The following is a 19,716-nucleotide window of genomic DNA, read 5'->3' as shown; positions in this document are numbered from 1 at the left end:
TTAAAGAGAGATAAGAAGGTAGAGCATGCAGTGTACTGTCGTTGGACACAAGAATACATCAATCATCAGTCTACAAAATAGCGCAGTCCTGCACAACATAGCCTCAAACTACAGCCTCGAGAATTACCAAAGAGATGAATTGACACCTCTTGATGTGATTCAAATCTAAGAATTCAAAACCTCACACTGTAATATTTATTGCAAGGCTATGTTATCTGATTGCATTATATTACACAGGAGTCGTTTGTGTCAGCTGTAGATGCCTTAACATTACTTTAGATCTTGGGGCTCCAGACATTTTGGAGGCCACCTCCCATAACAACAGCAATGGCAGAAATAATCAGGTCATAAAAATAAAAACTAAAGACTTTGACTGGATAATCAACAAGATGCATGACAGCTCATCCCACATAATGCAGACACAGGCTTCGTCCGTATCCTCTTGAAGGCTTTCTTCCGTGAAGTTGTTTCTAAAATCAAAAAGCTCTGTCTCTTATGTAACTAGGCTGTCAAGTGCTTATAATTGACTAGCTTTCCACAAGTGCCAAGTGCGCACCTCCCTTCACAATATGCCACGGCAACATTAATCCAGAACCCCCGTCAATGGACGGCGACAAATAGTAATCACTGTGCCCTCCGAATCAGTAAACAGAATATGAAACTCATCAATATAAGACAATGCATCAACAGAAAGTCAAGACAAAGCTAGGTAAAGCCAAGTAAGATTGTGTAGTAATATATAATACAATATACATATTTAGGAATATTTTTGATCTCAGGTTTCTTAAGGCTCATGCAAGCTCAGTGCCATCGATATCAGCTCCTCATAAATTCAGACTTGGCCGAGTTATAACATACCTGTTTAAATGGAGATTCAGCCATCACTGGATTAAAATAGGTTGCACTACAGAAACTAGTGTTTATGTAGAGATTAGTTTGATTAGTTAGTGAATATTTACATCCATACGCTGTCAATAACTGCTGAGTAGTTAGGTTATACTAAACTAACTGACAAAGTGACCTGCGAGTCAAACAGGTATTATAGAGTATGGTCAGCATGTTTAATAGTGATGTGAACCGGGAAGTTTTTGAAGCACATTTCACAAAAATAAGACAATATGCCTAAAATTATGACATGCTAATAACATACCACCAAATGACAAAGAAAGCATCGATTAGCATAGCATAAATGGATAGCTGGTGCAAGTTATTGTGGTGACTTTACATTAGTGTCTTATTCTTACAGTGTTTGTTAACTCAATGGTGGATTTCTTCATCCGACCTACAGAGCTGCCCAACAATCGCCATTACTGTATAGTATATACTTATAGTATATCAGAAGCATGCTATGTTCTCCATACTCTACAGTGATACAAATACTGTACTCCACCAGTCCAGAAACAGGAGGTTGATTTATGTCTTTGCAGATAATTTGACCCAAACAAAGAGGTGGTATATTGACTGATCTTGTATTGATAACACCATTTAGATAAATGATAAAAACCTCATAGATTTAGAAGATTTTCTAGGTGAAAATAAGAAGAATTTAAGGACATATCTCTAACTGATTTGTTCAATAAAAAGACATAACATTGAGTTTTCCATTGTTGACAGCTATGTCCTTGGAAACTTACAGCGGCCTTTAAAAAAATAAAACTTAGAGAGAGAGATTGAGAAAAGGTGAATAATAATAATAAAAGAGAAATAGTACAATTTAGTAGGTTACTTTTAGAACTTAGCTTAGCTGGGCTTTCAAGGACCATCAGCAGCACAGGAGTCTCCTTAATGGAAACTGGATCCTTTAATGGAAAATGGGCAAAAAAAGAGACGAAAAAGAGGTGGGTTAGAGGAGAGAAAAAGGAGAAGATGAGTGTGGACGACAGATGAGACAGACAGATAGCGACTGATTAAAGCAGAGAGAAAGTGAGTAGAAAGTGAGAAAAGAGAAAATGTGGGGGTGAGGGATAAAACAGGGCAACAGACAATGTTAATGGCGGGCTATGTTTACATACACATAATGGTTTAATTATTGGCTGCACTCAAATGGGGACAATTATTTGCTGCTAATATCACAGTAATGTGACAAATATCAATGCTCTCCAGAAGTGTCCAATTAAAACTCAGTGCTTGTAAACACATTTATCTAATTACATTAAACTGAGGTATTAATCACAACAAACAGCAGTCCAGCATGCTCATATTTACACCTACTGCTTTTACCTCAACCGGCTTTCTGGCTTCACGAGATGATGTGAGAGCCTTTTGCATTAAACGAAACTGAAAAATCTGAGCTGGTATGAAACGATTTGTTGTGAGCATGCATAGACACAGCCCCTGGGAGGGAGCGCTGCCAAGTCGCTTTAATGTCTGCTAGTTCACTTACACACACATTGATTAGATTTGCAGTTGGATAAGTGGCAAACATGAGTCAGGAGTGAATTATTTTTAATATAAAAATAGAAATGGAAATGGTTGTTTTTCATCCATGAATAATGACTTCGCCGTTTGAGATTCCTGAAGATCAGCAGACTTTAAAGCAGTACTTCCTAAACTTCGTCTCTCCTGCCCGCTTTGAAGCTGAAAGAACTTCACACTACCATTCACTGCACGTTTAGCGCGTTTGATTAACCCCTAACAGCTCTGAGGAAACTAGTAACTAAAAGAGGCAAGCAGAATTTCATTAAAACTCATTTTCATTAAGGACAACGTGAACTTTATTTTTCCACATGCTTCTTGTTCGTTTCTGCTGTGTAAATGTTAAATTTAAACTGACAAAGAGCTAATTGAGAGTAACCTGGAGAGCAGCATAGGCTTTGGTGGTGCTTGATGTTCATCACCAGTTTTTCTTTTGTTTCCTGTTAAATGCCTGATCAGATCAGTTTTTCACAGCAGATATTTGGAATAGCCACAGCAGGAAATGCACAGGTGGAACTAACTACAAAACCGTTTTCGCTATGAATTATTGCACTTCAGCGGGTAATACTGTGAATAGTTAGACCTGTGTTTGACAGGTCCAAAGTCTGCTCTGAAGAAGGTCTCTTCAACTGTACTTGAACTGCACTCTGTATCATGTATGTATCTTAAAACACACTGACTCAAAGCTGAGGGCTATTTTTCTTAGTTAATGAAAAATTTGAGAGATGCATAAGTGAAAATGGCAGTAATCATTCCTCCTCTCTCTACTGGCCATGATGCATGAGCAAGATTTACACAGTACACAAGATGGGAGCCTGAATCTACGATTGTTTTGCTTTTGCCAAAGGTATTATGAGACTCCAGCAGTCTGAGTTAATCACTGCAATGAAATAAAAGAGGCACGTGTCCCAGCGCACAGGGCTCCTGCAACAAACACGCGGTCTTTTGGCAAGAAAGTTGAAGCCGGCTCGCCTGAGTTTCAACGTACTGCAGCGTGATGCCATCCAGTGTTGGCCAATCGGACCAGGATCTGGAAGATTACTTTGTAATGTGAACTCCTTATCTCTCCTGCTCACCGAGTAGCGTTGCAGCAAAATTGCAACAAAAGATAATAATTCTCACCATGGTAGCTTTCCAGAGTTGTAATATCTTGTCTCCTAGTATTGTAAACTGCTGTGAAGTGTGTTGGCTTCTAAAAAGCCTTCAGTCTCACTTCTCTGTTACTCTAACTGGAATTTCTAACACAGCTCCGTACATTCAGTCGTGAGAGGCGGCTTGAATGGACGCTGCACTGATTAACCCCGTGAAGCCTGAATTTATTTAGAATTATAAAATAAAAAGTTTTTTTTTGTGTGTTTTTGCTTTCAAATTGATCCTTAATCAAGAGGAGTTTGTCAATTTTTCTGTAGCACATACAATAGATATACATTTAGGTATGATGCAAATTAGCGACAACAGGCGTTAATGCTTAAATGCAATACATTTTTTTTTCAAGATTCATAAATGTGCATCATAAAAGTCATTCAAAATTCATTTATTTCATCAAAACAGCCACAAAATTGGCTTACAACCATTACATTGTAACAACAACACGACAGATGTAGTTTTCACTTTGACCGGTCCGACGAGAAACCAGTGCTTGCCAAAGGTTCCTAGGTGTGTGTTGAATATGCACAAACCGGCATTAGAGGAATGCATGCATGATTCGGCTGCAATGTGGATTAAAGTATAAGTAGGTATGATGCGAATTTGTCGGCGTTAAGGGGTTAAAGCAGAAGCTGGGCTGTAAAATACTGAAACACCTCCTGCGTTGTACTTTAAAAAGCATTTTGCACATTTCTTGCAGCGCAGTCATGCAACACAGAGATCACTGCGTGTCCTCTTCGGGCAGCAGGAGTGATTACAGTAACCAACAACTTCTTCAGTCTAGATATGGCATGTTTATATTGTGTTAACATATACAGTACTTCTATCTTAAATATGTGAAATCTGAAACCAATCAATGAGTGCGATGGCTCTTCTGTTCTTCTTCTGACGACACACCAGTCACTCCAATGAGATTAAGTCCGCCTTCAGAGCAGCTTCGCCTCAGTAAAATGTCTGTATATGTAAAGTCCTGTATAATTAATGTCATGCAGGCAAACTGAACATGATGTCAGAGCAGAACTGGATCTCCAAAGGCCAACGCAAACACTTCATGGAGAATATCGCTTACAAAAAATGACATGACATTCTGTCAAAAAAAAAAAAAAAGTAAAGAAGAGGAAGTGGAAGGACTTTTCTTTGTCAACACAGTTTCCTCCGCCTGAATAATGCGTAGTTGGAGAGGGTCATGAGAGGAGACAAGTGTTTGATGAAGAGCAGGACCGCGCTGCCTCGTCTGGCTGTCGGCTTCTTTTTGTCATCAGCGGGTTTTAAAAATAAATCCCTCCGTCCCCACTTCCATCCACACCTCCACATGCCTCCACTCCTTCAGCGGCCCGTCCTGACGGTAATTACCTCCTACTTACTGTATGTTATCGCGGGGAGCTCTCGCCACTTGCAGCCACTTATGCTCGCTATAGGTAGAGGGAATGAGGTGAAGGTGTAAAAGTATGTGTGAATGCGGGGATGAGGGGCTAGAATGGATGTGTGACAGTGAATTAGGCGGGTAGGGCAGGTGTTAAACAGGCTTTAGGAGCCTAAGAGGGGACAGCGTGAAACCGGAAGCTTTCTTCTAAGCCGGCTGGATGGAAGAGGGATGCAGAGGGGACTGGTCTGCAGGGACGAGGACACAAGAGACAATGATTAAGTGGGGGTAGCAGAGGTTGACTCTAAGTCGTGTAACCTTGTCATCTGGTATCAAGCCCCTGGGGGCCCACGTGTCTTCACTCAGACCTAATATCATGGGCAGTCCTTGCACCCCCCTCGCATCCCTTCAGCACCCCTCCTCAGCCTGCAGGGAGTTAAAAATACATCTATCTGGAAACGTCCTTGTAAAAACGGGTTCATCATTTTTTCCATCCCCCTCCTCCCGCCGCCCCCGCTGATATTCTGAAAGCATAACTTGGGGGCAGAGGCAAGGTCAGCCACCAGCTTCTGTGGCAGACAGATGAGATTCAGCTTGGCCCTGGTAATAGCAACAGAGAGATGGAGAGGGCCATGTTTCATCCTGCATCCATCTATCACCTCTGTCTCTAAATACTGTACGAATGCTGCTTCCTGAAGGCCGAGCTCTATGTGCGTTGGCGCCTTTGTAATGCCGTTCAGCTCAGGCTTTATTGTTCTGTGTTTGGTCTGAGTCAATGTGGCTAAGAGTTTTCCCTTTGGTAGGATAAGTGAATCAGGCAGAGCTGCCCATGCAGCCGAGGCTGCCTTGCAGTCACAGAGAGAAAGTCACTTTGAGATGTAAATAAAATGGCAGCAGTAAAGGCTATTTTGACTGACACTGAGAGGACACGCATGCCGACACACGAACCGCCGCGCTTTAATTTCAGCAATCAGTCTCTTTCATTTCGGTGGAGCTCCGTATCAAAGTCAAAGCGCAGTTGAAACGGTCCTGGTTAACTCACGCTAATCTGCGACTTGAAGGCGACTTTTGAAGTCTCTTTCTGGGAGTCAGAGAGAATGCGAGATGAGATGAGAGCGCCTCGCGTCCCTGACGACGTCACGCTCGTCCTCTGGATGCAGGTGGCCACGCCGGGCCGCTGCGATCGCTCGTCTCGCTCTCTCAAGAAAAGACCCAGAGTAAATAGTCAAATCGAAAGAATAAAAGCTTTTAGATCACAATTTCAGAAGTCGTGTTCTCTTGACTTTTTTTTCCCCCCCAGCGCTCAGGGGCGAAGCTTTGGGGGAAAGATTATCTTCCTGCTGTCCTCCTCTGTAATTCCCTCTGTAAACAGTTCTGGTGGAATAAGCTTACTCTCAGATGCTCGCTGACATTACCTGCTGCGTAGGAGATGATTACAGAGCACTATTGGGCTAAACAGCCCCCGGCCATGCTGAGATGGGGAACTTCATGACATCCTGTTTTTATGGTGGATTTGTGAGTGTATGTGTGTCAGGCGGAAAGAGAGGGACTGAGAGGAAGCAGGGCGGCGTGTGTGGGTAGGAGGGCCACGAACCTCATCGAACGAAGGGCGTCCACATCCAGGTACTTAATGGTCTGTGCGGCTGTCATCATAACTCATTGATACTTCTCTCTGAAGGCATCAAAATGATTCAGGGCTGAGAGGAAAGCACTGCCAGGAGGGACTCAAATATCCGCCAGAATAAGGAGTGACCTACATTTGCGGCCTGGGGTTGCAGACCTTCTCGCGCAACTTGTCTCAAGTGTGGCTCGCGGGGATTTTAATTTCAGATTAGTCAGTGTTTAAGTGCTTTTTATGCTGTCATTCTGGCCTCATTATCTAAGTGGGGACTGTCAGTGCCTTCAGCTAAGCTGTGACTGAATGTAAAGGGAACTTTAAGAATCCCTCTCCCTGCCCATTACTGGAAGGTGAATGGTTACCTGTAATTGCAGAGGGAGAGCATTCCAGGGGTGCAGCAGAGGGCGACAGCAAGAATCTTTGCCCGCAATTGCACGACAAACGAGCCGACCCTTGAAGATAATTAGAGGAGGAAAAGTGAGGAGGGGGCCGGTGATTTCTTGGAGATCTGCTCCCTGCGTGTCCCTTAAGGTTTTCACGTTCAGCGCCTCGGTTTTCTCACTGTAGCGCTCGCAGTGCCTTCTGGGAAGCGCTGTCCTCGTCCGATTGTGCAGCTGGACAGCCGGGCAGGACTTTTTATTCGGGCTCTGCTGACAGGGTGTTTAATGTTTTGTGATTAACCTCAGTCATTGGCCGGACAGGCAGAGTGGCTGCTCGCTGCACTGGCTTCCCCAATTATTGCTCTTTAAGGAGAGTGCAGCAGATTTATGGCCAGTGAGAGGAGAGTAGTATCCCAACAATTACGCCAGGCGCTAGAATTAAATTGACAATTTGTAATCTTAATCGCCTTAACACTCCTGCATCCAGGGAGAGGCATAATCAGCCAGGCCGAGGCCCGGAGGAAATCAATTCAAAGACTCCCTGTCTCCTTCCTCTCTCTCCTTTCTGTCTTTCTCTCTATCTCCTCGTCCACCTATTTCTTACTGTTTCTCACAGGTTGAACGCTTCTCTCACTCTCTCACACTCACTCCATTTCACTCTACACTTGTGGCTTTGTTTCTCATCCGCGGCCCCCTCTCCTTCTCTCTCTTCAGCACACTGATATCTCACTTGGCAGAGATTTCCATTGTCTAAGGAGTGGAACCATTTAGCAGGGAATGGGCTTCAGCCACCTAGCATGGCTGACTGGAGGCTCGTCTCTCTATTGGATCTTGCACTCAGCCGCCCCCTTTTCTCACCGCTCCGGGCTCAAATCGGACTGATGACAAGTTTGAGCAGCCGTTCGCATAGTGGTCCATGTCCTGTTACTGGCACCCACAGGCCTTACGGCTCCCTGTGGTCTCAGCCATGACAAAAGTGGACAAACAAGAGTCCACAGCAGGAGTCAGCAAAGGTTCAACTGTGGGCCACAAAGTTTTACAGGCTCAGTGGAGATGCAGCTCTGTATGTTGACAATGTGTTTTTCTTTTTTGTTTCCAGGTAGGTTCTGTAATCACTTAACAGCCACCTGTTTCATTTGTGGTTGAATGAAAGTTCTGTTGTTGTTGATTTCTGTTAGATTGACACCTTTTTGTGTTGGAGTTGCAAATTATTGTTATTAGATGTTACAGTGCAGTGTTCACTAGGATTTACATAAGGCTTATATTTGCATTGTTAACCGCAAGAAATGTATGAAAAAACAGGCTAAAGGTTTGATACAAAATATAAACGGGAAAACTCAATGGAGGTGCTAATGCTGCGGGGGCAAATATTTTTATTGGAGGGCCAGATCTGGTCTACAGCCATGCTAGTAAATCTGTAGTATTTGAAGCTACATGCTAATGTCAGCTTGCTAACATGCTCACAATGACAATGTTAACAAAGTGTAATGTTTACCATGTTCACCTACTCCAAGTAGAACTAACACAAAGTACAGGTGGAGCCAGTGGAAATGTCAGAAATCTAATTTATTCTGTGGAGAACTGAAACTGAATGTCTGTACCAATTATAACGGCACTTCATCCTCGCTTCACTACTGGCCATTTACTAAAGAAGACAAAGTCATAAACGTTCCACAAATTATACATCAAATTCCTCTCATTCAAAATCCTGCTCACTATTTAAAGATGGCTAATGTTTCATTTAAAGAAACATAACCTTGACTCAGCCACGTTCAATAGCTTCAGGCCTGCATCCTTTTATCTCCAACAGTATGAAAAATCTGGTCCTCATAGAAATCCTGAACATTTTCTAAGAACTGGTTTGCGTCAGAACCACAGCGCTGACACCGCGTGTTGAGATTTTAAACGTGCTTATGATGAACCCAGAAACCGGGCAGTGCTCTGTGGTCGGGCTGCTGCATTAAATTACAGCTGATCCAAAAGTTTCACATAAGGGGCTGGTGTTTCAGTGGCTTTGCTCTCACCCCACCTGTAAAATAAAAGTAAAAGGGACTTTGGTAGACGGTTGGAGCAATAGTCTTCCTCGTCTGCCAGACTGGCAATATTCAGCCAATTCTTCCAGTAAAACCTTTTCCTTAAGTAAACTAATGAAAATAACACCACTCTGTGGCAAATGTACTGGACTGAATGTCATCAAACCTGCAGCTTATCTGTGGCAATAGAGAAGATGTTTTGATTGCCTGGACAAAAGTGACTCTAATGGTCTCCAAACAAATAACATCAGGCCATGAATTGAAGCAATTTACTGTAATTGATCCAAGTTTAAACCTTGAGCAGTTGGTTTCCAGTAACCAAGTCTTTTAAAAGTCAAATTTAAAAAATGATTCCTGCCAGTCAGTGACACAGAGATAACCACACAGGCCTTTGACATCCTTTCATCTTAATCACCGTAATGCAAACAAGGCCTGACTCAAGCCTGGCAAAAAGCCTCGGTGCTTTGGACCAGGACTCAGACCACATTACTTTAAATACAGAGTCCTTACTTTGGTGTCACTTTTGGAGTTGATGAGTTTTTTGATCCATTTAAGGCTGATCAGTACCTTGCTTACAGATTACTCTCCAGTATCTTTAACCGTCTTTGTGCCAGTGTGAAGGCTCTGATCCTCAGATCGGGCTCCTTTTGGCTGCTCTGAAGTCTGGGCTAAAGATGAAAGGTGACCGGCTTATTGCTGACAGGGCCCCTGGGTGCCCGCCTGAGAAAGATTGGACTCGCTGTCCTCCTTAAAGTCACTTGCTAAGACCCGTGCAAAAAGGCTTTTTCTGAATTTCAGCTGCATTACTTATTTAATGATACTATTTAAGTTCAAAGTGTTGCAAAAACAAAGTTATTATCTTTTCTATCTTAAAAAAAGATTTACATTTATAACATCCAGTAAGCCCAGTAAAGATCATTCATTTCTACCAGTGTCCATGCTACAATACTTTATTTTTCTCTTCCCCAGGGTATTCTGCTGTTCAGTGAGTACCAGGCCTCCACCTTTGATATGTCAAAGCTTCCCAGCTGCAGGTTTGAGGCCATGGACCACTTCGCAAAGTGCTTCCTGATTCTACGGCTGGAGGGCAGCCAAGTGGAGGGGGGTCTCCACAGTGCTGAGGGGGACAGCAGGGGCTGGAGGGCAGTGCGGGTGGACTTGGTGTCGCCACCTATGGATCGTTACGCCTTTGCTCTCCTGGGCTGGTCGGGCTCCAGGGTATGAAGGATTATACCGAGTGAATGGCAGTGAGCAGTAGCTGGAGGTCAAATCCACGGCTTTAAAAAAAGAGAAAAGCAGCAGATACTGCATTTCATGATGCATCAGTTCATGTGTGTGCCAAGACGATATCATGAAATGTTTTGACGTAAGAACAACATCAAGGTTGTCTGTATTTTGATAAACAGGGCTTTAATTAACTTCTTAAATTTAGTTCTAAGGATGCACACATTTAAACACCTTTAAAAGAAACCTGAAAGATATTAAAATGAATGCATGCAAGTAATATATAAAAATATATATGACAAAATCCCTTCTTTCTTAAGGGATAAATAGGTATTAAGTCCTTCAGAAAGAAAGGAATGCATTGAGGTATCACTGTTTCCATTCAATGCCATAAAACAGACGAGGAAAACAGATATCTGCTTTCAGACTATTGATTCTTTTCTTCCACAGCAGTTTGAGAGAGACCTGAGGAGGTTCGCTCGAGTGGAGCGGCAGATGCTTCTGGACAACCACTGCCTGTACGACAAAACCAAGGTACACAGTGCCGCATGCGATACACAACAGGACTCATTTCTTAGTCAGCTAGTAACCTGCAGACAGGCAGTTTAGATTTATTATGTTTTATGATATTAGATGTATATTTGCAGTGTGGCTGAAACAAGAGTCATAATATTGTGCATCAAAACTGCTCAAACTCTTTGCTCCAGAGTTAAACATCTCAACACAGACTGATGGACTGTGATTCAGCGCCCGTGGTCAACTTGTGGTCAAGTTTTTGTTGCAATATACTCGAGTCTTAACAAGCTTTCCCAGCAGAGAGAAAGTATGAAAACATCCACAGAGTCAGCGCAGTCCACGTCTCTGCTTTCCGTCCATTTGCTCAAGATGTTTCAAACTCTGATATTTTCAGCAAAAAAAGGGCCAAAATCTGCAAAACAAAACGTAAACAGGCCACGGTACAAGCTGCAAATGGAGAGCGTTCATTAAAAGTCTCCTGCTCGGGATACGTGGGATTCTGAGATAAGCATCACTTAAAAGGGTGTTTATACTAAACCGGAGCTTACGATGGCTACCAATGCAAGCACGAAGCATTCGCCAAATAACACATTTATTCACACGGGATGAGAGAGGCATGTGTTTTTGGAGAGCTATTGCAGTTTGTATTTCTCTTGAGCTTTAATTGGCCTCTTAATTTCAGCGTGAGAAGCTTTTCTGTCTGTGTGTATTCACTACAATTAAGGCGAACCAGAGGCTTTTCAGTTGGACGGCATTTTCTTTTGTTTAGTTTATTTCCAAATATAGGCATGTGTATTTTGTTATTTTGTACATATTTTACAGCTTTCTTAAAGGGGTGGGCTGAACAAAACGGTGTGGTATTCCACTGTCTTGGCCACATTGTGCTGTTATGCAGCTTTGTGATCATAGGCAACCAAACACACACATGCAAAGCATACACAGTATAAGTCCTAATGTATTGCGAGGGTAGCTTTGACATCTAAATGACCTGATTTCATTTGACACCATTCTCTTCGCTGGACGTGGTGTTAGTGACCAGTGACACATCCAAAGTGAGGACAGGTGTGAGGGTGGGTGGGGCAGTCGGGTGATGGAGAAAGGAGAACAGGTCTGAGGGCATTGGGTGGATAATTGAGAAAAGCAGTGAAGGGACTGAGATGTGCCCAGAGAGGAGGAACAAGGAGACAGACTGTGACAGATGTGCAGATTTATGAGTTTAGTCAATTTACAGCTTGTACAGCTGGGGCGATCTCAGCCAAGCTTATCTGCATTTTTCTGTGGCTATTGTATTTAAGCAAGGCAGCAACACTGAGCTACTACATCTAAAGGTAAAACATCGAACAGTATACATATTAGTGTATGGTGCAACACTTGTCTGTTAACTAGATAATCACTGAAAATGAAAATGATGGAAAATGATCTGTAGAGAAAAGCGGAGAGCCTGCTCCTGAGCTCTGACTGGTAAATTGTTCCTTTAACTGAGGAAAACATGAGCAGTTCAAGCTGGAATCTGATGTAGGCCACATCCGAAGAATAATGTGAACAGCGAAACAAAAGAAAAATGGGCGAAGGCTTGCAGTGTGAACGTAGCCCGAGTGCGTGCGCATCAATCTGGATCGTGGATTACTGAGCAAGGTTTAGGTCCTCTTGGTCCTTTTTTTGAAAAGATTTAGGGCCGACGTGTTGAAATGCCACGAAACTTTGACAAATGATGGCAAATTATTTGGAGCAATATGTGCTCCCACTCTGAGCGAGCAGAGAGGTGATTCTGGAGCGAAAACAACATTTTTAATTATAGCACAGTGCTTAATGGGAGGTGGGCAGGGTTTGGCGGGGGCGGGGGGATGCAGTGCAGCGCTCCATCACACACACTCACTAATGAAAGGCCCGCATATATGACTTCATCACAGCAAGTTGAGTGAACAAAACACATCTTAATTTTTCAATATATGAAAGCACAAGCTTGTTAATGTAAATGTAATTACACTGGGGAGTTCAAGGTTCATTTAGACATTTCCAAATTAAATAAACACAATCTCACCGTACACAGCGGTAAAAAAGGCACGCAGAAAAGGAATGAAATCTATTTACAGCACAACTCGTGCAATTTAATCACCAATTAACTCTTTGTTTGCCTGCAATGCAAGAGCTAATTAGGTTTTGTTAGTACATCTTGTCTTTGTTGGAACTAGGTACTTAATTGGCTTCAGGAGGGATAAAACAGTGGGTAGGTGTGTTTTCATCCAGCAGCTCAAAGCCTCATGCAGTGGTGTTACTGTGCTGAGATGGGCTGTCATAACGCGTAACTTGTGAAGAAGTCAGGCCTTCAGTTGTGGCACACGAGATATGTTTTGCCAAGCAGGGAAGTCGGTTTCCACATGTGACAGTTTTGACGACAGTTGTGACAGGCGGGGGTGACAGGTGGCAGTGATTTTTACATTTTCCATGCAGAGAGCAACACGTCAGGGAGTAAGATTATCAGGAGTTATAATCAGGATAAAGATGATTCATACAGAGGGCAGAAGACCAAAAGAATGCGAGTTTGTTTGAAATGTGCTGATCAATCAGAGGCACCGTGGTTATTTATTTCTGCTTATAGTCCAGAGCCAGCGAGTCAAATAGGATAGTGGCAGAACATCATTATCAATCATTTAAGTAATTTCAATGCAATGACTGGAGAAACAATCACAAAGTGAAATACCTGAAAGGTGAGGATTTCAGAATAAAACAGGAAGCAAAGAATGAATGACATGAAACAGAGTGGGACGTCTCATTATAGAGCAAAGATTCATTCATCTCACGCTTGCTTCTCAAATGCATGAGAAGCTTTGCTGTTTTACGTCACTTTAAATTCAGATCTCTTTGGGTTTTGGGCTGTTGGTCAGACAAAGTAAGTAAGTTTTCCGGCGCGTTGTAGACTGGGTGATTCATTGATATTTTTAGCCATGCAGAGAAGTTGTTTTCCACGTGTGAAATCAGTTTTGACGTCTGACGTGTGAAGAGCTGGGAGGCAGGGGTGACAGGTGGCAGACATGTTTCCATTTTCCACAGCGAGCAACAAGTGAAGGGTTGTGAACATGGTGTCATATACTTCTGATTTAGCAAACTGAAAGCTAACAAATGCGAGTTTGCTTGAAATGTGTTAATCACTGAGGCCACCTGCAGTCTTTGTATTCAATCATTTGCGAGTCGTGCGTCAGCTGGCATTGCACAACCTCCGCTTTCTTTCATCCACACGACTCTCTGATTTACAGCTATCAGACAGTGAAATACACCCCTGAAAGCACAAGTGCGCCAGTGTAAACTTAAAAAAGATTGACAGGACTCTTCAGCTGAAGGACTCAATTATTCAGCAGGGAAAAGTTTATAGTACTGACAAGATGACAGGAAAAATTCCAGGGAACCATCCATCTTTGTGACAGGCATCTCCGAGGCTCGTGTTTATCCTATCCTTGCGACTTTTCATTGCATCCTGTAAAGCGGCCCCGGCTCATTTCCAATGCATAAGGCAGAGCGTTTGAGTTGTGAGAGGAGCGGGACAAGGGTGTAAGGCGTATCAGCGCCCAGATCGACAGGGGAGACACCCTGTCACCGCGATGTCCCGTCAGCTGCTCCCGGGGGACAGAGGTCAGAGTCGGCGGGATCACTGGGTGGCAGCTTCCTGACAGATATTATACACAACCAGCCATCTCAGATGGTGTTTATTCAAATGCAAGGGCAGAACCAGGCTTGCTGACAGTGCAGCCATCCGTGCATTGGAGTGGACAGGGGGAAATCTCTCACACACACACACACACACACACACACACACTGATTCCTGCAGAAACCTTGCACGTGTTTGCTTGAGTCTGATGGAGCAAGAAGGTACGTCAAGCACTTTGAAGAAAAGCAGATTCTATAAAGTGAGAAGGGAAGGGAAGGGAAGGAAATGAGACCACAACAGGAGATTAACAGCAGACAACCATCAGCCCGTTGGAGATTTGAAAGTGCAGCGAGAGGCCAAACTATTTATGCACGCACACTCGCTCATTTAAGCAGCGCCATCACTTCCAAGGCTAGCTTCAAGGTCAGCAGAAAGCTTAACGGGGCACATTCAGACAGAATCGCACAACGGTGTGACCCGTTTTTCATTCTCCGCTCCACATCACAGCCGTAATTAACGTAATGAAGATCAATTAAGTGTCCCGGCGTCTGTCCTGTCACTGCCTGCACACACCGCTGGCTGTTCCCTCTGTTCGCCCCCTTTTTGCCCGCGCTCACCGCCGTTAATTGGTTCGACGTATGGCTGAGGACGACGCGATAATGGCGCTTTCATCTTTTTTGTGTCTCCTCTAATTGGCCAGTGGTTTTGGAGAGCTTCTCATGTGACTTGTGTCAAAGAAACAGGGGAGCGGTGAGGACTGATGTCTGATTAAAGGGGTATCATCCCAGCTAAGGACCAAAGGCGGTCATTTAGAGGACTTTAATCTTGTGGGCTTCAGAGAGGCTCTCAAAGGATACAAGCTGGTCTCTGTCTTATTATAAAATGCTCAAAAAAAGATTATAGGGCTATACTGAAGCTAATGATCTCCTCCCAATTAAGGACAGGCTCATGGGGAATCGCTGTGGGAGGGGACTTGTCAGCTGTCACACTGGGGCACAATGACTTGGGGTTCATGCACAGCAAACATGTTTCCACTCTGGAGCATTTACAGTGATTCGGTTTTGCTTGCACAGGTGAAAATGATGTCATTTGAATACAGGTGACACCGAAGGAGCAGCAGTGAAATGGCTGAAAGTGCAGGTTGTGGTCCATAGTGGGAACATTATCCAAACCAATTACGGGGAATGACCCCACAACACAAGGCTTTATGGGTATCGGGAGACGTGTGTTGACAGCTGGAGTTCTGCGTGCTCGTAAAGCCTCGCATAACAAAATGAACAGGCTATAACCTGTGTTGAGAATACGGGCTCCTTGAAAGGAACATGTCACAGTTATATTGAGATGCTAAGCTACGTTTGCTTCACATCCACCATTTCCCCCACAGTCCAAGGAAACCAGGAGCCCCGAGAAGGAGGCCAATCACAAGCTGAAAGTCACTTTTGCATTTTCACTTTATCAGAAGAACAATTAAGATTAGGCTATTTGTCAGAGGGGCAGTTTTCACACACATTGGCAACAACAGAGATGTTATTTTGTTCTTTGTAGTTAAGCAGTATTTGAAAGTCACATCCAGAGGAGGACGGAGACTGAAAACACCAGACTGCTGGTCCCCAGTGTGCCAACAATCCAGTGTGTTAGGCTCGCTTTATTACTTCTGCTTGAATGGCTCAAACACTTGTTTTATTAGTCCACAAAAAATGAATCTGTAGCAATTTTGTCAAATTTCTCAAGCAAAAAGGCCAAACATTCTCTGGTTCCAGCCTCTGAGATGTGAAGTCTTTGGGTTTGGATGGTTGGTCAGACAAAACAAGCAATTTGGAGATGTCCTCTTATGCTTTGAAAGAGTTTTTCACATTTTTCTGACATTTTAAAGGCTGAACAATTAATCAGTTAATCTGAACAAACAATCTTCAGATGAACGCACAATTTAAACCTGGCATCACTGACTTTTTGCCACTTGGGCTCAGCAGAAACAAGTTGTGAAAACAGTACTGACACATCATCACCCTTTAAGTCGTCGCTTATTTACTCATCCAGCAATTACCACTGATCTGGAGTCAGCATATTTCTGGGCAAATGATGAATATAAATCTTCTTTTAGCTCTGTTTTTGTCTCCACCAACTCCTGAGGGTAATAATTGGCTCTTTAGCTCCTAAATGCTCCTCTAGGTTCACCAGCTAGTCAGTAACTGCATCTGTCTGCTGTGTGGTGCTGAGCAGGTAGCGTACGCTGAAACCAGCTGCCTGCTATAGCTGCAAACGATGCAGTCACTATAGCGCTCTGTAAAGCCACGGGGAGCTGAAGGGTCAGGTGATGATTATCTGTAGGTTCATCACTTTAACTGACACTTCGCCTCTCACGTTATTTTCACATCGTTGTCGTTATCACACATGCAATGATTTTTTTTTGCAATTAAAAAAAAAAGTCTGGTATCATGCCAAAGCGTGTTATACACACAGCGGTCCACAATGTCAGTTTGCCTTGAACAGGTGAGAGAAGAACACGTTCTCATTCTGTGGTTAAGTGAGTAATAATAGCTACACAATGTCTGGTTAGACTGTCAAAGTAAAGCTTGCTGAGAATAAATAAAAAATGCTGGAGTCCTTTGCTCCCGTCATTATCACCCCCTGCTGGCGCTTCACCTTCATTACACACGTGTTCTTTTCACGTAACATTACTGACGGCTCTGAGCAATTCAAGTATCGCAGTGAGCCACGACAGTGTGTAAGTGAACCAGACTGCACAATACCACGATCCTGAGGCTGAAGCAACTAAATGGAATTCAGCCATCATTCATTTTATTCATCACACCTGTGCATTTCATGTGAAAAAGACCACCACTATCATAGTTCCTGGTTCATCAGGAAGCACCAGCTCAGGACTTTTAATGGCTGGGACCCAAATTCAGTGCTTGGTTCCTGTGTATTCCCTGGAAAACATTCTGCCCTGAAAATGACATTTTTTTTAATAAAGAAGACACTGAGTCAGTCGGGTTTACTTGTAATTGGTAATTGGTCACCGTTAACTGAATCGCACCACGGTGTGATCAATATGACTGCACCTCGACTGTCAGGTTTGGGTTAGGACACCCTGCTAGCAATAGCTGACATCTAGGCGTCCTCTGAAAATACTCTGCTGACTTGTAGTGCCACAGGCACTTACAACCAGCATCTGTATCTAGCCACCACAGCTGAATTTTAACTGGAGAGCTGGTCTGAGGGAGTGGTGTCTGCTGGGGGAGAGGGCTGAGGGAAGTGTATGTGTGTGTGTGTGTGTCCTTTGCTGTATGTCTGAAGGTTTGTGATAATTAATATGTGTAGTGTGCTTGATGAATGAGGACAGGTGGAGGATTTCATCATGCCTAGACAGACTGACTCCCTCCCCGGGTAGGAGGGATCCATGACCTGCCCAACACCTCCAAAAAAACACACCCCTCTATGTGTGGCAGGATCTACCCTTGAAACTCTGCGTGTGTGTGTGTGTGAGTGAATGCTCAGCAGTGCGGCTCAGGTGTTCCCAAGCTGCAAAACCGAAGTGCACCTGGTGAAAATGTGTTCATGTAAATGCATTTCACTGAGGTTCGTTCTGCCTGTTTATGCATACTTTCACATGCCCTGAGCATAAAGTGTGTTATATACTGTGAGTGGGAGTGTGTGTGTGTGTGTGTGTGTGTGTGTGTGTTTCAGTATGTGTCTTTCTCAGAGGGTAATTACTCTATGTCATGTGTAGGAGTGTGATTAATGAGCTTCTGGTCAAAAGGCTGTGAGCATAGATGTCCTGGCTTTGGTCCCTAAAGCCAGTTCCTGATATGAGAGGACCATTCACGTTCTCTCCAACTGACACCCCTCCAGCTCTGCACCACATGCAACCCAGTGTTATCCACAATACAGCATTTTACCTTCTTATATCAGTTATAGACAATAGGAAACTCTCACTGGAGGAATTTTGACATCTAAAAATGATAAACTCAACAGTAGACTTAGATGAAACTGGAACTGTTTCATTTTCTCACCTTCTTTTATTACACTTAAACATCAGTTGTATAACACATAGCTTGATTTTGTACAGTTGGCTGAAAGAACCGCTCAATATTTTTCACGCTTTCACGTTGTGGAAAGTCCTCTTTACAAGTATATTTTATTTTGTACGAAGGGGTTTGTAAAAAAAAAAAAAAAAAAAAAAAAAGAGAACAAAAAAGTAATGTTTTGTACTTGGAGAACAAAACACTGTGCAATGATTCAACCACTCTGACAGCTGAAAGGGCAGGAAGAGACAAAGACACCTCTGAGCAACAGTTACAATAAGGATATAAGAAACCACCAGTCATTGGCAAAAGAAAGCGGAAGCTTAGCATCAAAATCTGTGCAGGCGTGAATTGGAACCAGTTCATATTTCAGTGTCGAGGTACCAACAGGTGTGCTTCTTTAGCCAGTCTATGCTTAAAACTTCACAATAGACACAGAAGGTTAGTCAGGTTAGCTGCATTGAAACTGGATGACATATTGGCTGAGCATAGCATGGACTGTCAAATCACAGGTTTAACCTATTCAGTCTAACCACTGCACTGCACAGGCCCCAAAAGAAACAGCTTCCCAAAATATGTAGAACCCATTTGCACCGTTGTGGTTTGATAATGATCTGGATCACTTTTCTGGACTGGAAACCAAATTCACATCAAAGGGTGTAGAAAAAAATGGTTAAAACAGTGTTCTTACCGATATGGATGATATGAAAATAGGAAATTAAATGAACAGAAAACCAAATCTAAGAAATCAAATCAAAGCCAGTTTTAGTCACAAAAAAGATCACATCAAATGTTTAAATCAAACACAAATAATAGGTTGAATACATAATGCTCCAGCTGAGATACTGTACATTCATCATGACCTGTGATATTTAGTACAATCACTCTGCAACATGTTTCTGAAGGTGTCTTCTCACCTCTGTTTCTGTGCTGGATCTACTCTGAACCTCCGCACGGTGTCACTCTTAACAGTTCCAGAACTACAGGCCCAGACCAAAACAGATTTAATGCAGTGTTTATTTGAATGTACCAGATTTTTAAAAATATTTTTCACATCTAACAACCTGAAAATATTCAAATGAAAATGAATCAATAAACTCACAACCTCGAATGTGAGATTCCATGTTTTTTCCATCATAAGCCTCTGCATGTATCAAAAGATTTAACATTTTTTTACTACTAAAAGGAATACCATCAGAAAAATGTTCAAGGTTCTGTAATCAGATATACAATCTGCAGACGGTGGCTTTAAAGTCAGGAAAAAGATCTTTGGTCGTACCAATATTCGACTCCTGCAGGACCGTCTTTGTGTGTAAAAAAGGGTCAAACTGTTGGAGCTTTTTTGCACAAATG

At 43.0% G+C, this 19,716-nt stretch overlaps 1 protein-coding gene across 1 annotated transcript in view; it reads left to right on the top strand.

The window, feature by feature from the left end:
* Nucleotides 1–19,716, top strand: part of dntt (deoxynucleotidyltransferase, terminal) — an 84,294-nt gene that overhangs the window by 44,305 nt on the left and 20,273 nt on the right. The window contains exons 9-10 of the mRNA XM_041947386.1: nt 9,925–10,173; nt 10,630–10,713. Coding sequence (XP_041803320.1) covers nt 9,925–10,173; nt 10,630–10,713 — 333 coding nt within the window. The remainder of the gene's footprint in view (nt 1–9,924; nt 10,174–10,629; nt 10,714–19,716) is intronic.

Source organism: Chelmon rostratus, chromosome 11 (genome assembly GCF_017976325.1).
Source record: "Chelmon rostratus isolate fCheRos1 chromosome 11, fCheRos1.pri, whole genome shotgun sequence".
In the NCBI taxonomy this organism is placed as follows: Eukaryota; Metazoa; Chordata; class Actinopteri; order Chaetodontiformes; family Chaetodontidae; genus Chelmon; species Chelmon rostratus.
The sequence above is the reverse complement of the archived record's forward strand: the minus strand, read 5'-3'. Positions and strand labels throughout refer to the sequence as shown.